The sequence below is a fragment of the Aplysia californica genome, unplaced genomic scaffold (assembly GCF_000002075.1).
Source record: "Aplysia californica isolate F4 #8 unplaced genomic scaffold, AplCal3.0 scaffold00855, whole genome shotgun sequence".
In the NCBI taxonomy this organism is placed as follows: domain Eukaryota; kingdom Metazoa; phylum Mollusca; class Gastropoda; order Aplysiida; family Aplysiidae; genus Aplysia; species Aplysia californica.
The window spans coordinates 219,994-237,873 of NW_004798125.1; the positions used below are offsets into that span (position 1 = coordinate 219,994).

General features: G+C 39.9%; 1 protein-coding gene across 1 annotated transcript; it reads left to right on the plus strand.

Moving 5' to 3' along the window:
• Positions 1–1,009: 1,009 nt before the first annotated feature.
• Positions 1,010–17,783, plus strand: LOC101853977 (RING finger protein 215). The gene is made up of 10 exons (XM_005110124.3): positions 1,010–1,446; positions 2,843–2,989; positions 3,801–3,872; positions 6,267–6,352; positions 8,442–8,496; positions 10,322–10,420; positions 11,853–11,963; positions 13,128–13,256; positions 14,908–15,010; positions 16,767–17,783. Exons 1-10 carry the CDS (start codon positions 1,060–1,062, stop codon positions 16,784–16,786), a joined length of 1,209 nt encoding a protein of 402 aa, XP_005110181.1. The 5' UTR covers positions 1,010–1,059; the 3' UTR covers positions 16,787–17,783.
• The last annotated feature ends 97 nt before the right edge of the window (positions 17,784–17,880 follow it).

The following is a 17,880-nucleotide window of genomic DNA, read 5'->3' on the forward strand; positions in this document are numbered from 1 at the left end:
ACACACACACACACACACACACACACACACGAACATAGAGTGCATTATAACCTCTGTAAACAGGAAGTTTTTATAGACATTTTTTCTTCATCCTTGAGAAATACTGTATATTATTTTGTTCATTGTATGATAATACCTTCGTTTTCTTGATGAAATAACGACTTTATGATACATTTCGCCTTTTTTGGAATATCTACAGAAGCATAGCTTTGATCACCGCGTTCATCACCTTGGAGAGATGTCTGTGTATTGCTGTACCTATGAAGGTCAACAAGATTATCACGCCACGGAGGACAAAGGTCATCCTGTTCTTGTTGTTCTCCACCATGCTGTGTACAAGTCTGCCTCTGTTCTACAGTAACAGACTGGCCTGGGTGTTTGATCCGGCCAGAAACACATCGATCCTAGCAGTAACTCTACCAAGGCCACATTGTCATTGCTTCAATGGTCCAGACACATGGCGTCATCGTCCACACCTTGTCCTTCTTGTCTGTCACGTGCTGCTCCATTGTTTTCGTCCTCAAACTCAACAAAAAGACGAAATGGCGGCAAACGGCTGTTGCTAAAGGACCTCAAGTACAGAGCCACCAGGATAAAAAGGTTACGAAAACTGTGACTTTAATCGGTTCCATCTTTATCATCTGTTACTTACCTTCGACAATACTTTATCTCGGTCTCTTTGTTGAGCCAACAATGTACGTTGGAGGAAGATATGAGAACATGTTTTTGGTGTTCGGCTCGCTCTGTGTCATGGTAGAGAGCGTTAACTCAAGCGTCAACATGTTTGTCTACCTGAACATGAGTTCCAAATACAGGGAGGTGTTTAGGAAAACTTTTCTCAAGTCCGGGTAGAGAAGAGGGAAGAGGGGCCTTTTGAAAGAGAGACAGCCCACCCCAACCCCCCAAAAAAACAAAACAAAACAAAAACAAACAAAAAAGCAATCCAAAGATTACAAAATAAAAGCTGCAACAAGTGACGATACCAAGACGATACCAATTGTTGACATTTGAGATTGGACTCGATTACGTCCGTGCAAAACGTCAACACAAACACCCAAGATGGACGACAGTCTTTGGTGTTTGGTGCATCTGATACTTCTTTCAGTTATGTCAACGCGAAAATGGTCGACAAGTATCATTTTGCTTTGTGCATGTATCATTTACGTTCCTGTAAATGTTGTTCAAGCGAAAGAAGCATCAGTTACGATGTCCCATACCATAAGATTGCCGTCTAGACTTGGCCAGCAAATGATGAGGACTTCTCATCAATCTCGTCCGACTCCAATACTCTCCTCCAAGACACAAGTGACGCAACCGACTTCTGGAGAACACACCAGACCACCGGTCTCAAACCAGAACTGTGAGGATCATAGACACATACAAAAGTTCAGCGGTCGATTCATGCCAGCCGGTGGGGATCAAGAAGTGGGCGGTCGTTTGCATATGGTAGGTGCAGAAGTAGGCCTGCATTTGCACTCTGCACACAGTTACAGTAGGCCTACAAGTATTTAGTCATTAAAGTAGTCTTGTTCAAGTGTATGAGTCATCACTGTCATCAGGTTAGATATACGTACAGAGACTGATATTTGTAATGGTGTGTGCTGATATTAAACTTAAAAAAAAAAAATTACTTTTTTTTTAGGATACCAAAACAAAATTATGACGTGATAACTTTAACAGTCTTCAGTAATCAGTAGCTTGTTCAAGGATTCTCGTTCTCAAAATTGGAAAGAATTCTGTATCGAGCGACCAACCCAACAAACTCTATAAAGAAGAGACCTAACCCTAACCCTAACCCTTCCCCTACCCCTCTCTTCTCTACTCTGTCTCATAGTGGTTGCTCATTACGGAAGTCCTCCCCAAATATGAGGCCTTTTTGTCAATTGTCAAACTGTTTGAGTTTGAGTCATTGCTGCCAAAATTCATTTGCTCACTCAAAGTCACCAAAGTTTAATTAAGGCTGAAGATAAACAAAGTATTGAAAGGCATGCATCTTAGACTAATTGGGAGGGACAAGTGGGAGGGTTTTCCCTTTTTTGTGTAAACCAGCAAGCTTTGAATGTCACGAGTTGCTCGCTGATAGGAAAAAGATTAATTTTTGTTGAAAATGAGAAAGTACAGTTTGTGTCTCTGTGAGAGCTCTCTAGCCTGGGGGCATGGGACTTGTTTCTCATTACTAGAGTCTCTAGGTCATACATTTACTTGGTGTAATTCCAGGTTTATAAATGCTTGCAGTTTCAGACTTACATGAAATAACTTACAGTGTATTGTCAGGTTTTTCGAATAGGCCTACCTGTCTCAGGTAGTGAATCTAATTAATTTTTTTTGTATTATGAGGGGAATAATTTTCATATTTCCTTTGCAATCATGTACAGTTGAAGTACAATGTTTTTGAAAAAATAAAGGTCTTTCTGGCCAGCTACTGCTGAAAAGTTTCGCTCAAAATTTATCTAGATCTAGATCTAGATGAAAATGAAATTAAAATTTTTTTTTGGGTAGATAAGATTGGTTTCGAAATTCATGGCTATTTGGCTAGCAGGACCCAGCACTCTAGGGGGAAAGCAGCCATGTTGCGTTAAAATCAGTTAGGGACTTGAAAATATACTTGAACAGTGAACCGAAATGAAAAACAATGATGAGAGAAAGTAAGAATGAAGAGCTCTTTCCTTTTCTGTTAGGTGCTCTTTCTGTGTAGTAATAAAGAGAGAAAGAGAGAGAGAGAGACAGAGAGAGAGAGAGTACTTGTGATAAAATATTGCATCTTGTTGTTTATAAGCCTTTATCATCATGTATACAACTACAAGTGGTTGTAAACGTTTTTTTTACATATGTATTATTTCAGCTTCCATCTGATGACTGTGGAAACAGAGACATGAATGGATTTGCTCGGTTACCCCAGGACTGGGTGGGTGTCGTGCATTACTCGGCCGAGACGGACGGAAGTGCCGGGGACGGGTTGGCTTCTGACTGCCCTCTGGTCATGGACAGGGTAAGATTTGTTTTTTTAGCACACGGAGAAGAAAATGGCAAAAGATTGGTAGGTGGAGATTGCTGCAGTATTTCATTAATTTATAACACTGTATTTGTAAACAGGGTAAGATTAGTTGTTAGCAGTCGGAGATGAAAATGGCAAAAGATTGGTGGAGACTGTAGTCTTGCAATATTTTATATCACTGTATTTGTAAATAGGGTAAGATTTGTTGTAAGAACGCGACAATAAAAACGTCAAAAGATTATTGGAGGCTGTAGTATTTCAATATATTTTATAACAATGTATTTGTAAACAGGGTAAGATTTGTTGTAAGCACGCGAAGATAAAAGTGGCAAAAGATTGGTGGAGACTGCAGTATTTCAATATCTATGACACTGTGTTTGTAAACAGGGTGAGATTTGCTTTTGAGCACATGGAGAAGAAAATTGTAAAAGATTCCTGGAGACTGCTGCAGTATTTCAATATTTATTATAACAATGGATTTGTTAACAGGGTAAGATTTGTGATGGCATATTGTCGGCTAGGAGTCCCAAGGTACTAAGCCCAGAATGTAAAACGTTTTAGGAGAGAGAAACAATTATTTCTTTCTTTTAACAATTGTACTATACATATATATATATTGTGTTTTTAAATTTTTTCTTTATTTTTATCAACGTTTAGAATTTGAATTTCGACAAAACATTTCTGGAGCATATGTAACTGACATTTCAGATTAAGAAACTGCAATTAAAAATATTGTGACATTGGTTCTGGTATTTAGTTGTACTTTCCTGTCAGCCTGTAATTTTTTTTCCTTCATGTTACACAGGTCAGGAAAGCACTAATGTTTGGGGCGTCGGCAATCATTATCTTGACCTTGAACCAAGGGATCATAAAAGAGGTATGCTATTCTTTATAAGTGTTTGAGAGTGTAAGGGAAAATATATGTTCAGTAAAACCTTGTTATAACATACTTCTTTTTCACCCAAAATTTTAAATGTTTTTGATTTTTTTGGCCCCCTCCTGCCCACCCAGCAGTATTGGGTTCCTGACTTCGAGTTGGGGAAGTAAAGGCAGCGTGGAAAGGAAATAGCCACCCTACCACAATATGCCAAAGGCCCAGGACGTTGTCTCACTAACAAGGCAATCCCCAATGTCCGGATCGGATGGGGGAACAACTTTACTTTTTACATACAGTCGAACCTGCCATGACGGCCATCTGTATAATACGGTCACCTGTACAAACGGCCACTTTCCATTTCCCCCCTTGCATTTTTTCTATATCATTTAACTGTGTAAAACGGTCACCTGTCCAACGCGGCGGCGGCCACCACATTTTATCTTGCAGCCCCTATCACACCAAACTGTAACACCTGTCTTAGATGGCCATCTCTCTCTCAATTCCCAACTTATAAAAATAGATTATGTATTGGCCCCTGACATTGTGGACGGGCCGTCTTAACCCAATCACCTGTCGTTGTTGTTAAGTAATCCCTCCAGTCGATCATGTTGCGTAGGCCCCTCCCACTGTTGACCAATAGATAAAAATATATTTTCAGCTGCAAGTGAGGTAAGCGTTTGATCCCCCCCATTACCCATAAGCACTGCCCACAACTCATACGCATATTGAATTGTAAGTGAGTTAATGGTGACTGTTTACCCAGTCTGTAACAAAGTAACAATTTGGGTGTCAACATGTACCTGCGACAGAAGCGTCGCTCATTTTCCGAGTGGTGGTGGTGACCCATGTGTTTGTTTCAACATGGTACTCAGTCTTCCTCGTCGGACACATTTCGTTTTATTGTCACCGTTGCACAAAATGAGCAACAAAATATAAATAAAAGCTAACAAAAAATGAACCTACAACAACAACAGCAACAACAACAACAACAACAACAACAACGCAGCTACTTTCAGTTGGGATCTCAGAAGGGAATGGTTTGTTTTCTTCATTTTGATCAGTCCTGTCTTAGACGGCCTCCTGTTTTATATGCCCACTTTTCTCCTTGACAATAAGCAGCCGTCTTACGCAGGGTTGACTGTATTAGTAAAAAACATTTTTTTTAAAAATTGTCAGTGACAGGGGAGGCTACTGAGTATTTTTTTTATTAACTTTGTTAATTACCTCCCCATAATACAGAGTTAGTTTTAGTAAGGTTTTATAAATGGCGCTCGCAACAAAATATGGTCATATAAGCTCTAAGGGGTGGGTGTCAGCAGAGAAGTCCAAACGGGGAATCAGACTTACTCTGCTCACCCCTCTAGCTTCAACACCACAAAATCTGCTTCGACTATCAAGGCACCCTGGAAATACCCGTTCACAAGAGAGTGACAAACATACGAAAGAAGTAGAGGAAACATGATGATAGTAAGGATGAGAAAAGAAAAAGCAGCAGTTACGCCTATGTTGTTCCGGCACAGTATGAGCATGACATTGGTAAATCAGCCCATTTACAATTCTACTGTGCATAAGAAATAACACAGAAGTGGAGAAATGGTGCCTGTGGATAATTGACAGTCTAATCCTCCTCATTTTACTGTTCTTGGTTTTGGAAAACATGCAACATGTATGAGAAATTTATGATGGGCGGGGATCATGATGGTGATGATGATACCTTGTGACTGTGATGTGTTAGTCTATTACCTGTCAAGTTACTTAATAGTCTACAGCTAACCACCCACCAGCTTATGTTTTAGTAATCAAATAATTAAAGAATGGTAAGATAGATAAATATATAAATAAATGAAATAAATAAATAATTAAAATAAATAAATGAAATAAAGTAAGTAAGTGAAGTAAAATATAATAATAAATAATGAAATAAAGTAAGTGAAGTAAAATATAATAATAAATAATGAAAATAAATGAATAAATTACACTTTGTTGATCCCCATGGGGAAATTTGGGTTACAATGACTGTAGTGTTGTCACTGTCAAACATGTTTAAGGGATTTAACCCAATAAATCAGTCCAGTTGTCCTCGTCCATTATTTTTAGTGACCACCTGTAACTGTCATGAGCTGTCTTCGTCCTTTCGTAGTGATTATCCTTGTCGGTGTTGTGAGCAGTATACAAGCACGAGAACATGTGGTCAGTGCCTCTTCCGAGCAGAACATGTGAACAGAGTATGTGCCAGTTGTTAAGTATTAAATTGCCTACCCCGACCAGATGTGCTTGTCGTTGAATTTTATAATGACAAACATACATGATATAAATATGTGATGAAATACACAAGTGTACACGCAAAGAACACACAAATGCTCAAATGTTACACTTGTGTTGTCCTCCCTCTAGCTGGATGTGTCACAGCTGGTGTCGAAGCCCATCGTCGTGATTGACAATCCCGAGAACATCACAGCTTTGCTCACCTTGATCTTGAGGTAGGTTGTTTGTTGGGGCGGTTGCAGCATTGGTCTCTGTGGAGGTATATATTGTCGCTTTTAAGGACAAGTGGGCAAACCCAGAGTACGGGGGTTTCCAGAAATCTTGACCTACACCAAAAGTGGGCATTGCCCTACCTATAGGAGAAGTTTGGTTTCATTAGTCTGTATATTTGTTTGGTTATAGAGAAAACTCTCCTTGTCATTTAAAGAAACTGAACAAGGAGCAAAAACTTTACCTTTGATTTTCTCAAAACAGCATTTTTCGGGATAGCCCCCCTGTGCTTAAAAGCGACTTTAATATTCAGGCTTGGTGCAGCTTGCCTTGAAGTTGGAACATTTACAACCAGTTTATGAGGTGGTTGCTACTTCTGTTTATTCTCTTCTTCCTCTTCCCTCTCCTCTTCCTCCTTATCTTCCTTCTCCTCTTTCTCTTCCTCATCTCCCTCCTCATCATCGTTGTCATCAGTGTCCTCCTCCAACTTCTCCTCCCTATTAATAAGAACAATTAGGAAAAGAAAAGTGCAATTTATGTGACCCTTAAATCAACGTAAGACTTTAGAGCATTGTTACGTTTTTTTTGTGTCGAGAAGCTCTTTAATAATCCGTAATTATTTCGCTAGTGTCTGTGGTGTTGCTATTAGGCGCTTCACTGTCACATGCCAAAGATGTGAGTTCGATTCCTCTGAGGGGATGTTTTAAAAACAAATTTTTTTATTGAGTATCTCTGTCTGTCTGCTTGGACATTGTATACCTCCCAGCCATGGTTGGCTCTCGTAGGTAGTATTGAAGCAGCCTGCCTCAGAAATGATCTAAATTGTGTCGGAGGTGAGGGGGTTGGGAATTGGGGAGGGGGGGGAGTGGGGGTGGGGGAAGTTACTCACTTACAGTTGCATGACAACTCCTTGACTGTCCAAGATCATTTCAGGCTCTCAGTTCTCTGTCGATATACAGAGCGCATACAGTTGATACTGTCTAAGACTTTCACCTCATTGTTGAGAAGAAAAGTGGCCATCTTAGACTGGTGGACATCTTACACCGTCTTGTTATAATGAACCAAAAAAACCCCAACAACATAAGAGAAGAAATGGAAAGTGGCTGTTTGTTTTGGTGATTGTCTTATAAGGGATGGAGAATGTCCGTAAATTTACGGAAATCCGTAATTTTGATTTGCTCCGTCATTTTCCGTAAGTGGGACCCCTGATGCCTGTCTACCTACTTTCAATGGTGAGTCATTCTACTGTGTGTCCTAATTTACAATGGAATAAGTGTATTTTTCCAAATCTGTATAGCCCGCGAAAAGTTAACTCTGTATCCCCGGCAAGCCTTTCCCAGGGGCTCGCGGTCGGAACCACTGTGCCGGTGAGCCGCTCACAGCATCTCGGGCACATTCCTTTATGATGACTTCGACATCAAATTACTTTTCAGCAATTGCCAGCAAAACAGGTCTCTTATACCGGAAATTCATTCTGTAGGTGAAGAGCTATCAAAATAGTTTTGCTAGTTTTGATTTTATGACCCATTTAATGACGTTTTTGTCATTTTTAGATTTAGCACCAAAAAAGGGCCCCGGCGTAGTGGGTTTACCCCCCGCAGAGATAAAGAGTTCTGTAAAGTTAGGACTGATCAGTTTCCATCCCTGTCTTCTACTGGTGATCCTCTTGGAAAGACTCATTAAAATATTTTGTCGCTTTTAAGCACAAGGGGTCTATCCCGAAAAATGCTATTTTGAGTTTCTTTAAAAGACAAGGAGGAGTATTCTCTATAACCAGGCAAATATACACTCTAAGGAAACCAAAACTTCTCCAATAGATAGGGCTATGCCCACTTTTGGGGTAGGTCAAGATTTCTGGAAACCTCCGAAATATGGTTTAGCCCGCTTGTCCTTAAAAGCGACCATTTTAGAACACAATACAAGGTGGGAATAGTTATTTGTACAGGTGATTGTCTTATAATACAGGTGGTTGTCTTATAATACAGGTGGTTGTCTTATAATACAGGTGGTTGTCTTATAATACAGGTGGTTGTTAGAGCAGGCCTGATTGTACTTCTTTTTCTACATTTTGATATTGTTCTATTTCTTTTTCAGTCAAGTGAAGTTCCACGTGAAAGTGGCAGTGAGCAGCATGAATGACCACATGCTGGTGAGTAGGACTGGGGAGGTGTGCACCTGATATAGGGGGGGGGGGGAGGAGGATTGGTGTAATAAATAGTCAGCAGATGGTGGTTGGCAGGTGCTCTGGTGTGGTTTGCTCCATCTTTCCTTTCCTATCAAACATCTATTGAATTTTAATGAGAGTAAGATGTAATTTAAATTCTTATGTATACCTGCGTGTGTTTTTACCGTCCTGTACAGCTTAGAAAAATTTCCCTCTGGGATAATAAAGTATAATCTTATCTTATCTATCTCATCTTATCTTGTCTTATTTTCCTTATCTCTCCTTCTTTTTTGTGTTTGTCACTCTCTTGTAACACTTCTAATCTTTGGCACTTCACCCCCCCCCCCCCCGGGGCAGTGCCACTGACTGTAGTGTCTTTAGGCCATTCCCAAAGGGGGTACATGATTCAGGTCAGGCTCATAACTGTGCTTGATCTACAACAGGGAACTGCTGCTTTTTCTTTCCTGATCCTTACTATTATCATTTTCCTCTACTTCTTTTGTATGTTTGTCACTCTCTTGTGACCCGCTATTTTGGGGTGCCTTGATATTCGAAGCAGACCTTGTGCTGTTGAAGCTAGAGAGGTGAGCAGTATGAGTCTGATTCCCTGTAAAGACTTCTCTGTTGACACCGACCCCTTGGCGCTCATATGACTTTATGCAGTTGCGAGCGCCGTAAAACCCTCTACTATAATAAAAAAAAAATAATTTGGCACTTATATGACCTTCTTGTGTTGCCAGTGATGTAGAACTCTTACTAAAACTGAAAATAGCAGATATATATACCGGTATTCATTTTAACCTGTGTTGCATGTGTTATGAATAGTTAATTATCTTGATTAGTTTGTTATTGCTGGATAAAGCAGTAAAAATTGAAACTGATTCGGGCAGAGAACGATCTTTCGTCTCTGATAACCCTGGCATGCTAACCCTAAAACTGCCCAAACCATAGCCTCTTGAGCAACGAATCTTGAGTTCAGAAATCTCTTACAGGCAACAAAAGTAAAGTTTTCAGCATTTCGTCGGGAAGTTGTTCAAATGTTATAAGCTCAGAAAGCAAAATTTTGTGGGAGAGAGAAGAAATTGTTAGATTCTTTGTGAAATTATACTTATATTATTTACCTTTTCTTGCTTTTTTCAGCATTTAGAATCTGAATTTAGGCAAAATATGTCTCGAGTATATGCAGCTGATACCACAGATTATGAAATTGCAATAAAAGAAAGTATGACCAAAATTTTGGGTTTAATATATCTGAACAGTTGGTTGACAATTTATTGATGCAGAATACGGAGCAGAATACTGGCGTAATGTGGTTAGCGGTTAGGCACTCTGCAGTTGCGCTTTATAAAAAGTGTAGGTGTTTTTTGCATCGATTTTTGCACAATTCTGATCATCGGCTGCCTGTCAGGGCCTACCTTGGCTGAGAGGGATACTTCATCCTTCATCCCAGCAGAAAGACCAGAGATCATACTCGATAAAAAAAGTTCTCCCCACTCGCGAATCGAACTTGAGTCTTCTGTGTGTGACTGGAAGCACCTACCCGCTGCACCACAAATGCTGGTGGTTGAGGAACCTAAAGGAAGGCAGTAAATTAAATCCATGGGTTTTTTTTACACTTTGCAGTCACACAGCCAGCGGTACAAAATACCCCATCTAACCACCCAGCCAGGAGAGTGACTGCAATGGGCTTCTTGGGCCTGGAGCAGAATTGCGGCAGGTGACCAGAACGGATAATTTTCACCGGCGCATTATTGCGGCAAGTTACTGCAAAGTGTTAATTTTTAAAAAAACTTTTTTTTTTTGTTTCCAGAAAGTTCCGACGCTGACGATGTGGTCGACGTGTGGCCGAGCCCCGGGAGGGAGAGGTGTCATCTGTGTCGGCGAGGAGGAGCAGGCGGGCACCAGCAAGGTTAGGGTCACACCGAGAGGAACTTCAGAATTATTGAAGCATTTTAAAGAATCTTTTTTTTTTTTTCATTGCTGGAACAAGTTTTCAGGAATGCCTTAAATGGAAATTTTAACACTTTGCAGTCAGACAGCCAGCAGTACAAAATACCCTATCTGGTCACTCTGCTAGGAGAGTGACTGCAACGAACTTCCCGGGCCTGTTGCACCAGGTGACCGGAACGGATGATTTTATCCATCGCACTATTGCGGCAAGTGACAGCTAAGTGTTAACCCTATCCGTACGCCGTGAGGTCATTTTGTACCCCAGGAGTTGTATTCTTCACATTTTAGAATACTTCTAGTGCGAAGATCAGATCTCTTTGAAACTTTCAGTATTTCTCCAAAAATCATTTTGACAGACTGCTATGCAAAGCGTACGGACGAGTAAATTTCCTCTTTGGAAAGTTGGAGCCCAGAGTTCCCCACGTTATATAGATACGATAGTAAAACACTACTTAGAGATAGGGTTTTAAAAAATCATTTTTTTTTCATTGCTGGAACAGATTTTCAGGAATGCCTTACTTAGAAATGTTATGGTGTTTATAATATATCTGTGATATAGGAACTCAGATAAATAGGGTTTTTTTTCTCACTTTGTTTCTAGTTGTAGTTTCTGTCTATTTGTTACGAGAAAGGAGTAGTTTTTTCCCCCCTTCTTCCAACGATATTTTTTTAAACGTTTGAGCATTTCCTCTGTGCTGCAATGACTTTTTGCCCTTTTTTCTGCGAGAAATTTTCAAAAATAGCCCAGATGAGAGTTGATTTCTTTATGTTTGTGGAAGTGAGAATATGAGGAGGAATTGATAGTGAATCATTAAAAAAAAAAAATTCAGTATATCATCTATATCCGAGTCCAATAGTATATGTGTGTGTGAACATTGATGTGCAGAAAAGGGTAAAAGAACCATCTTCATTCTTCTATTCTCTAGAATGGCTTTCAAATGTGTGGAAAGTGGTTAGCAGGTGCTGTGGTGTTGTTTGCTCCTTCTCTTCTATCAAACATGTATCTTCCATATCTCTCCTCCTTTTTTTTTGGTGTTTGTTACTCTCTTGTTACATCTCTAACCTTTGGCTCTTGTATATGAACTAATTGTGTCGCAAGTGCTATGAAACTACTACTAAGACTGACAGAATGACTAAACCCAGGGGAGTTAATTTTATAGGAGAGGTATACATGCATGCATGTGTGAGTGTGTGTGTGTGTGTGTGTGTGTGTGTGTGTGTGTGTGTGTGTGTGTGTGCGTGTGTGTGTGTGTGTGTGTGTATGTGAGTGTGTGTGTGTGTGTGTGTGTGTGTGTGTGTGTGCAACACTAAACCCATGTGCCAGTAACTGAACATTAAAAACTTATCTCACCTTACCTCAACTCATCTCATCTCATCTCATCTCATCTCAGACGAACCTGAGCCAGTTCTGGCAATGTTTCTACGCCTTCATCTTCCTGCTGGTTCTGCTGACGGGTGTCAAGACGAGAATGTCGGACGGCGTGTGGGACCACCAGATGGAGGTGAGTCGGCCAGGGAGCAAGTACTGTAAAATTCCTACTTAAACTGAAGTATTATTAGGGACTGATATGACCCAGTTGTTTTGCAAGGGCCATAATAAGTCTTACTAAAACTTAACTCTTCTTCTGCACTGATGAAACCTAATCGTGTAACGGGTGCTGTAAAACTTTTACTAAAAACTAAAACTGCCTGTGTGACCTCCGTTTTTCCTGTTGTTGTGCATGTTAGATCAAGTCTGCTGGGGTAACAATATGGTCGCTCGGTGGAATCAGGCGCTCGTCAATATTTGGGCTTGTGGAGATGTTGGTATCATCTGAAAGAGAATTCATTTGCCTTGGTTTCGATAAAAAATATGCCCTTCCATTTTGAATTGAAGTGAAGATATTTGTGATTGAAGGAGGTCGGGTCGCTTGGGTTCAATGGTAAAATTAGCAAGAAAATGGCCACCAAAGTTTGGTAGCTTTAATAGCTTGAGAATGTTTGAGAACTGAAAAATTACATATTTGGTGCTTTTAGTCAACGTTTTTCAGTAAAATTCATAAGGTTATTGTTTTCATATAGACAAAACAGGTGTTTAGCCAAAAAAGAAAAATTCAATAAAAATTGCCAAATTGGAGAAAAAATGCCTGCTTCTTCGATTTCATTATTTTGATGAGCGCCTGATGTGATCACGATGCCTTACATATAGATTGTGCAGCACATAGAGCTTACTGTTGAAAGTGAAATTGGTCGCTTTTAAGGAAAAAACGGGCTAACCCAGATTTTGGGCGTTTCCAGAAATCTTGACCTACACTAAATTGGGCTTTGCCCTACCTTAAGAAGAAGTTTGGTGTGATTGGCGTGTATATTTGTTTGGTTGTGTATATTTGTTTGGTTATAGAGAAAAACTCCCCTTGTCTTTCAAAGGAACTGAACAAGAGTCGGAAAACTTAAACTTCGATTTTCTCGAAACAACATTTTTCGGGATAGCCCCCTTGTTCTTAAAAGGGACCAATTTAAGCTATACAAATGCTGTCTATTATTATTATTATTATTATTATACAAATGCTGTCTATTATTATTATTATTATTATACAAATGCTATTATTATTATTATTTTTATACAAATACTGTCTATTATTATTATTATTATTATACAAATGCTGTGTATTGTTATTATGTTTCAGTCGAGCATGAGGAAGACGGCCCACCATGCTATCTCCATGATGAAGACAATGAAGTACAGGAAGACGGGAGAGGAGAAGCCTCTCATAGACACCTGCGCTATTTGTCTGGAGGAGTTTCTGCACAAACAGGTAACCGAGGGTTTTGTTGTGTTGGTTTTTAAAAATGTTTTTATTTTGCTGGTTTAGTAGGGTTTAGGGTTAGGGTGAGGAAGACGGGCGTGGAGAAGCCTCTCATAGACCCCTGCACTTGTCTGGAGGAGTTTCTGCACAAGCACGTAAGTAGTTTTTAAAGTGTTGTTCAGTCGTGTCGGTGGCCTAGTAGTTAGGCTACCGGACTCGTAATTGTGAGGTTGCGGGCCCGACGTTGTGTCCTTGGGAAAGGAACTTTACACAAATTTTCCTCACTTCACCCAGGTGGAAATGGGTAACAGGCCATAGACAGCGAAAGATCTTGTCAGTATGTTAGTGTCTTAGCACCTATAAAAGGCCGCTTGCACTGTATGCTTCCCAGGAAGTTGAGGCTGTTTCAGAATGCTCTCAGGTCTACTTGGGTAATAGTATAGATTGTGAAGCGTATAGAGCTTGCTGTTGAGCGGGGATTTGTGCTGTAAAAATGCTATCTATTATTATTTTTAACATTTTTTTCCGTCATTTTTAATGTTCTAACCCTCCAAGTGTTCCAAACAAATAGCCAGTGGTTTCAAGAGAAATTAAATGATTTCACCATACTGTGTTAGAAAATGCTCGAGAACAAGCAATCCAAGCAAGTAAAGTCTATAAACCTAAACATTTTTTGAAAGCAGAATGTAACCAGGAAATAGTATTTACCCGTGTGTCACTCATTTTGTTGTTCAGTGCTAATTATGCGATGTATTTATGTGTGTGTCACATATTCTGTTATTTGTTTGGTGGGTGCTCTGGTGTGGTTTGCTCCTTCTTTACTATCAAACATCTGTCGTCGGTATCTCTCCTCCTTTTTTTGTGTTTGTTACTCCCTTTTCTCTAATCTTCCTCTTATCTTCGGTTTTTATATGACCTTATTGTGTTGCAAGTGCCATAAAACTCCTGGGGATAAAAAAGCGCTATTTACGCTATGTATTTACATACGTGCATGTCACACTTTCTGTTGTTCAGTGCTAAGTACGCCATGTTACACTTTCTGTTGTTCAGTGCTAATTTTGCTATGTATTTACGAGTATGTCACACATTCTGTTCAACAGTATGCCTTGTGTTTATGAGTGTTTTTTTTGGGTGTTTTTTTCTCTGGTAAGTGTTTTACGGCGCTCGCAACTGTATAAGGTCATATGAGCGCGTGGGTTTATGAGTGTGTCATACATTCTGTTGGTCAATGCTAATTTTGCCATGTTTTTATGCGTATGTTACCCATTCTGTTGTTAGACAGTAATAATTGTGCCTTTTATTTACGCATGTTTCACGCTTTCTGTTGTTCAGTGCTAATTACTGCATGTATTAATGTGTGTTTCACACATTCTGTGTGGGTGGTTGGTGTGTGCTCTGGTGTGGTTTGCTCCTTCTTTCTTATCAAACATCCATCTTCCTTATCTCTCCTCCTTGTTTTTTGTGTATGTTACTCTCTTGTAACACATCTATTCTTCGGCACTTACATGACCTTATTGTATTGCAAGTGCCGTTAAACTCTTACTAAAACTAATCTTCCTCTAATATTCGGCATTTATATGACCTTGTAGTGTTGCAAGTGCCATAAAATACCTACGAAAACTTTAAAAAACGCATTCTGTTATTTGTTTCTTCCCCCCAGAAACTACGCATCCTCCCCTGCTCCCACCCATATCACACCAGATGTGTCGACCCGTGGCTGGTGAAGAATCGAACCTGTCCCCTCTGCAAACTGGACATCATCAGTGAGTGACGATAGTCAGATGTACTTCCGTTCCCCCAGTAGTCACACTTTGACTTCTCTGTACTTGGATGACCTGTTTGTGTTTCAAGTGCCGTAAAACTCTCACCTGAACGAAACTAAACTTGATCCTTTTCATTTAGTTCCATCTGTCTCCTCCGTCTTTTCTGTCCTTTGTCCCCTCTCTTTCGTCCCCTCCCCTCCCCTCTTTACCCCTCCCTCTCTTCTCTCCTTCATCCCCCTCCCCTCCCCCTGCTTCTTCCCTCTCCCCTCTCTCACCCTCCCTTCTTCGTCCCTCCTCCCCCTCCCCCACCCCCGTCCTCTCTATGAGGCATTTGTTCGTCTTGCTGTTTTACAGTATAGCCTGTTATTGTTGAAAGTAACGAAAAATCTTACAAAAACTAATCTAAACTTGATCCTTATTATGTAGTTTGTTTGTCTTGCTGTTTTACAATATAGCCTGTTATTGTTGAAAGTAACGTAAAATCTTACAAAAACTAATCTAAACTTGATTCTTACTATGTAGTTAGGTCGAGGTATTTCCCTACCTCAGAATTACAGAGTTCTGTCCGACATTTCTGACTATTTTGAGTTACAAAGACCATGAGGTCAGAAACCAGACGTTCTTGTTTTTTAGTTTAGTATGGGGTTATACGGCGCTCGCAACTGCATAAGGTCATATGAGCGCGCGCGCCCAGAGGTTCTGTCTGCTCTATCAAAATAATAGGTTGTTCAGAGTCGCTGGTTTTTGGTTTTAGTAGAGGATTTACGGCGCTCGCAACTGCATAAGGTCATTTGAGCGCCAAGGGGTGGGTCAACAGAGAAATCTTTACAGGGATCAGAGTCGTTATCAAGATACTCAAAGAATTTCATGGAAAAGATTTACATATTGTGAAACTCAAAAATTTTATTACGTTAAATTTCTTGAAACTAGATCTTGGTACTGAGCAGAATGAACTTTGTATTTCTTGGGTAGCAATTTGTTAGTCTTGTTGTTTTACACCTGATCTAATGTCTTCGTGTGGGTGGTTGGCGGGTGCTCCGGTGTGGTTTGCTTCTTTCCTATCAAACATCTATCGTACTTATCTCCCCTTCTTCTTTTTTATGTTTGTTACTCTCTTGTAACACCTCTTATCTTCTGGTGCTCATATGACCTTATGAAGTTGTGAGCGCCGAAAAACCTCTACTAATACTAAACTAAAAGTTTTATTACTTTAAATTTCTCAAAGGTAATGAGCAGATAGAGCCTTGTACTTGATTACTTGATTACTCGATCCTGGGAACAACATCAAAGCACTCCGGACATTGCCATACGTGGGTCCATCTGCTGATCGTTCCGGTGTTCATTTGGTTAATAACCCGTCTTTCTATCCCCTGTACCATGCTGGTACTGCCACTTCCTCTGAGGACACCCAGTTCTCGTCGAGTTGTTGAGTTTTCCATTGTGTTGGGGTCACTGCAGTCGGAACATGTCCATCTCTGCTCCCCCCCCCCCGTCTTCAGGATGCATCCCAGAGTCTGTCTGCTTATAGTCTTCATCATAATCTGGTTGGAGACCCAGTTCTTCAAGTCTTAAGATTGGTGCATAGTCATGCTCAAATCTCCTTATCTTCAGGTGTGGTGGCAAGGGCCTTCATGACATCATTTTTGTCATTCACTTTCTGACACATGAGCTTTGTAAATCTGGGGTAGCCATTTGTTACTTTTGCTGTTGTACACCTGAGCTAATGTCTTTCGTTTGTTTCGCTCGTGTTTTTCAGAACAGCTGGAGGAGAGTTGATGACAGCCGCCGGGTCCTGTAGGTCGAGTGCCGTCTGTGGTCCAGGCACGGCGTACGCCGTAGATGAGCAGCACTCCTTGTGTAAATGTCCGTGTGTCAGTAGTTAACGATGACAGTGAAAGATTTGATTTTAATTGAAAATACTGTGAAACAATGACCGTGAAAAAATTTCAATTTTTGTTTAAATTGTTTGGCAGTTGAATATGATTTTTAGTGCAGATTGTACATCTGCGATTAATTTTCCTATGTGTTTATTAGTTAGGCCTAAGTTCTTTAAGACTATAATTTACTTTGAATTTTGTTTAACTGAGCAAGTTCTCTTGTTTTTTTATTAATCCGGAATTTGGATAGCCTGACAAGACATCCAAAACATTAAAAAGGCAAGATATGCAAAAGACAAGATATACAAAATACAAGATTATTTGTTCAAAAGACAAGATATTCAAAAGACAAGATCTTCAAAAGTCAAGATTTTTTAATGAAAAAAAAAAGATATGTACAGAAGACAAGATATTCAGAAGACGAGATTATATATTCAAAAGACAAAATGCACAAGAAAAAAAATCCCAAGATAATCCAAAGACAGCAGGATATGAAAAGGCAAATTTATATTACTGGTTATCTCTTTGTGAAACAGATTTGTGTTCTCTTTTTTTTTTCAATTGAAGTGATGAGATTTACTATTAATATGGACCCTTATGGCTCATCTGTTATTCCGCTTTGAAGGTTTTGATGGAGATGATATTACTTATGAAAACTGGATCAAAGCATTGATATGTATGGTGGTTTCTGACTGTGAATGTGTTGTTACTTACAGAGACTTTGTGATGCAAGGGGTGGGTGGGAATCCCTTTGTTTTTGCTCTTTTGTTTTTGCTGTATTGTTGGAATTGTTTGTTGTAAATTTCAGGTGTGCATTAGTTTGAAGATTTTTGTTTTCCGTACAAGCTTAAGTTCTTGTTGTTTTCCTCCAGGAAGACAAAGAAAATCTATAAATTTTAAAAAAGACACAATTGAAAAAGCTAAAAGTCTACCTCTTCCCCCTCCCTTTCCTCCACCCCTCCCTTTCCTCCACCCCTCCCTCTCCCCCCTCCC